Source organism: Priapulus caudatus, unplaced genomic scaffold (genome assembly GCF_000485595.1).
Source record: "Priapulus caudatus unplaced genomic scaffold, Priapulus_caudatus-5.0.1 Scaffold344, whole genome shotgun sequence".
Classification (NCBI taxonomy): domain Eukaryota; kingdom Metazoa; phylum Priapulida; class Priapulimorpha; order Priapulimorphida; family Priapulidae; genus Priapulus; species Priapulus caudatus.
Genome location: NW_014577405.1, coordinates 148669 through 150105, shown reverse-complemented (window position 1 = coordinate 150105; position 1437 = coordinate 148669). Strand labels below are relative to the sequence as shown.

Below are 1437 nucleotides of genomic sequence, written 5' to 3'. Positions count from 1 at the left end.
ACACACACACACACACACACACACACACACACATACACACATACACACATACACACATACACACGCACGCACGCATGCACGCACACACACACATACACGTACAATTATCGTATATAGCCACATGCTTGTAATGCCACTCGAAATAGTTGCACGCGAGCAAACAGGAGGAGTGCGGAACGGAGCGATAATCATGTACTTACTCTGCTTGCTGCGCGTCGTAGTTCGGGATGGCGGCATGATGACCGAGTCCGAGTCGCTATGGTAACCGGAGACGCTGTCGTCGCAGACCTCCTGCAGCATCAGCAACACGCGGTCGAAGCCGCGCGCGTACTGCATGAGGATGGGCGCGATGACGCTGCTGCCGCCACCGCTGCTGCCGCCGGCATCCTTGCGCAGCTGCGAGAACTGCAGCAGGGCTTCCTTGTCGGCTTCGATGCGTTCGTTGAGGTGCGATAGCAGCGTCGGCAGGCGGTTGCTGTGCAGCACCGGCTCGACGCTGCCCCACACCTCGCGGTTCTTGCGCAGGCGCTCGTGTATCTCTCCCTGCGTGAGACTCATCAGCCGCTGGTGGCTGGACTTCGTCGGCGGCGGCCCGTTGCTGATGCACTTCGGCCGCGGGGTGGCGTGCGTGAGGTTGTAGTCGTCGAGCTTGCCCAGCACCTGCTTATAGTTTTTGATGGCGCCCTGAAATTCGAGCTTCAGTGCGTCGTGCAGATTCATCAGCTTCGTGTGGTCAGCCGTCAGTACCATGCCATGTATGCCGAGTCCCTCGAGCGCGCGATCGAGCGCCCGCTTGCGCTTGAAGAGGATGCGCTTCAGCTTCGGGTCGACCTGCACGATCACCTGCAGGATGCTCTTGCACGCCGACACGTCTGCGTGACTCCAGCCGATCGCCATTACGCTCGCCTCCTCGTAGTGCGCGAATAGCCGTATCAGCTGCATGACGATGGCTTCCGGCTTCAGTAGGTTGAAGGGGAAGCGCTGCACGCCGGCGCTGAAGAAGACGCGCGTGTAGAGAGCGTCTAGCGTCGGCAACGTGCGCGGGATGCCCCGCACGAGCATGTCGACGGGCAGGTCGGTGACGACCGCCTTCAACGTTAGCTCCGGCATCGTGTGCAGAATACGCGCCGTGTCGTCGAACTGCTGGTAGTCGAGCAGCAGCAGCAGCTTGCGCAGAACGATCGCCGGACTGCCGTCGGCCGTCGCGTGCATTCTGCCGTCGCCGTGCACGTGCCGGTCGCCGGACGCGTAGCCGTGAGCCGTCGCGCGGTTGCCGTCGCCGTAGTTGTATGCCGGCGGTGGTCCGTCGTCCATGTAGTACCAAGCGGCGTCTGCGGGGAACGGTGACGCGCACCACGAGAGCTTCGTCGCCGGCGCGCCCGCTCGTCTGTGTCTGCGTCCTCTGTCTACTGGTCTAAAGCGAGCATCTCCCTCCAT

The 1437-nt window shown here is 61.9% G+C and overlaps 1 protein-coding gene across 1 annotated transcript in view; it reads right to left on the bottom strand.

Moving 5' to 3' along the window:
* Nucleotides 1–1437, bottom strand: part of LOC106809307 — a 34343-nt gene extending 32906 nt beyond the window's left edge. The window contains exon 1 of the mRNA XM_014812347.1: nt 201–1437. Coding sequence (XP_014667833.1) covers nt 201–1437 — 1237 coding nt within the window. The remainder of the gene's footprint in view (nt 1–200) is intronic.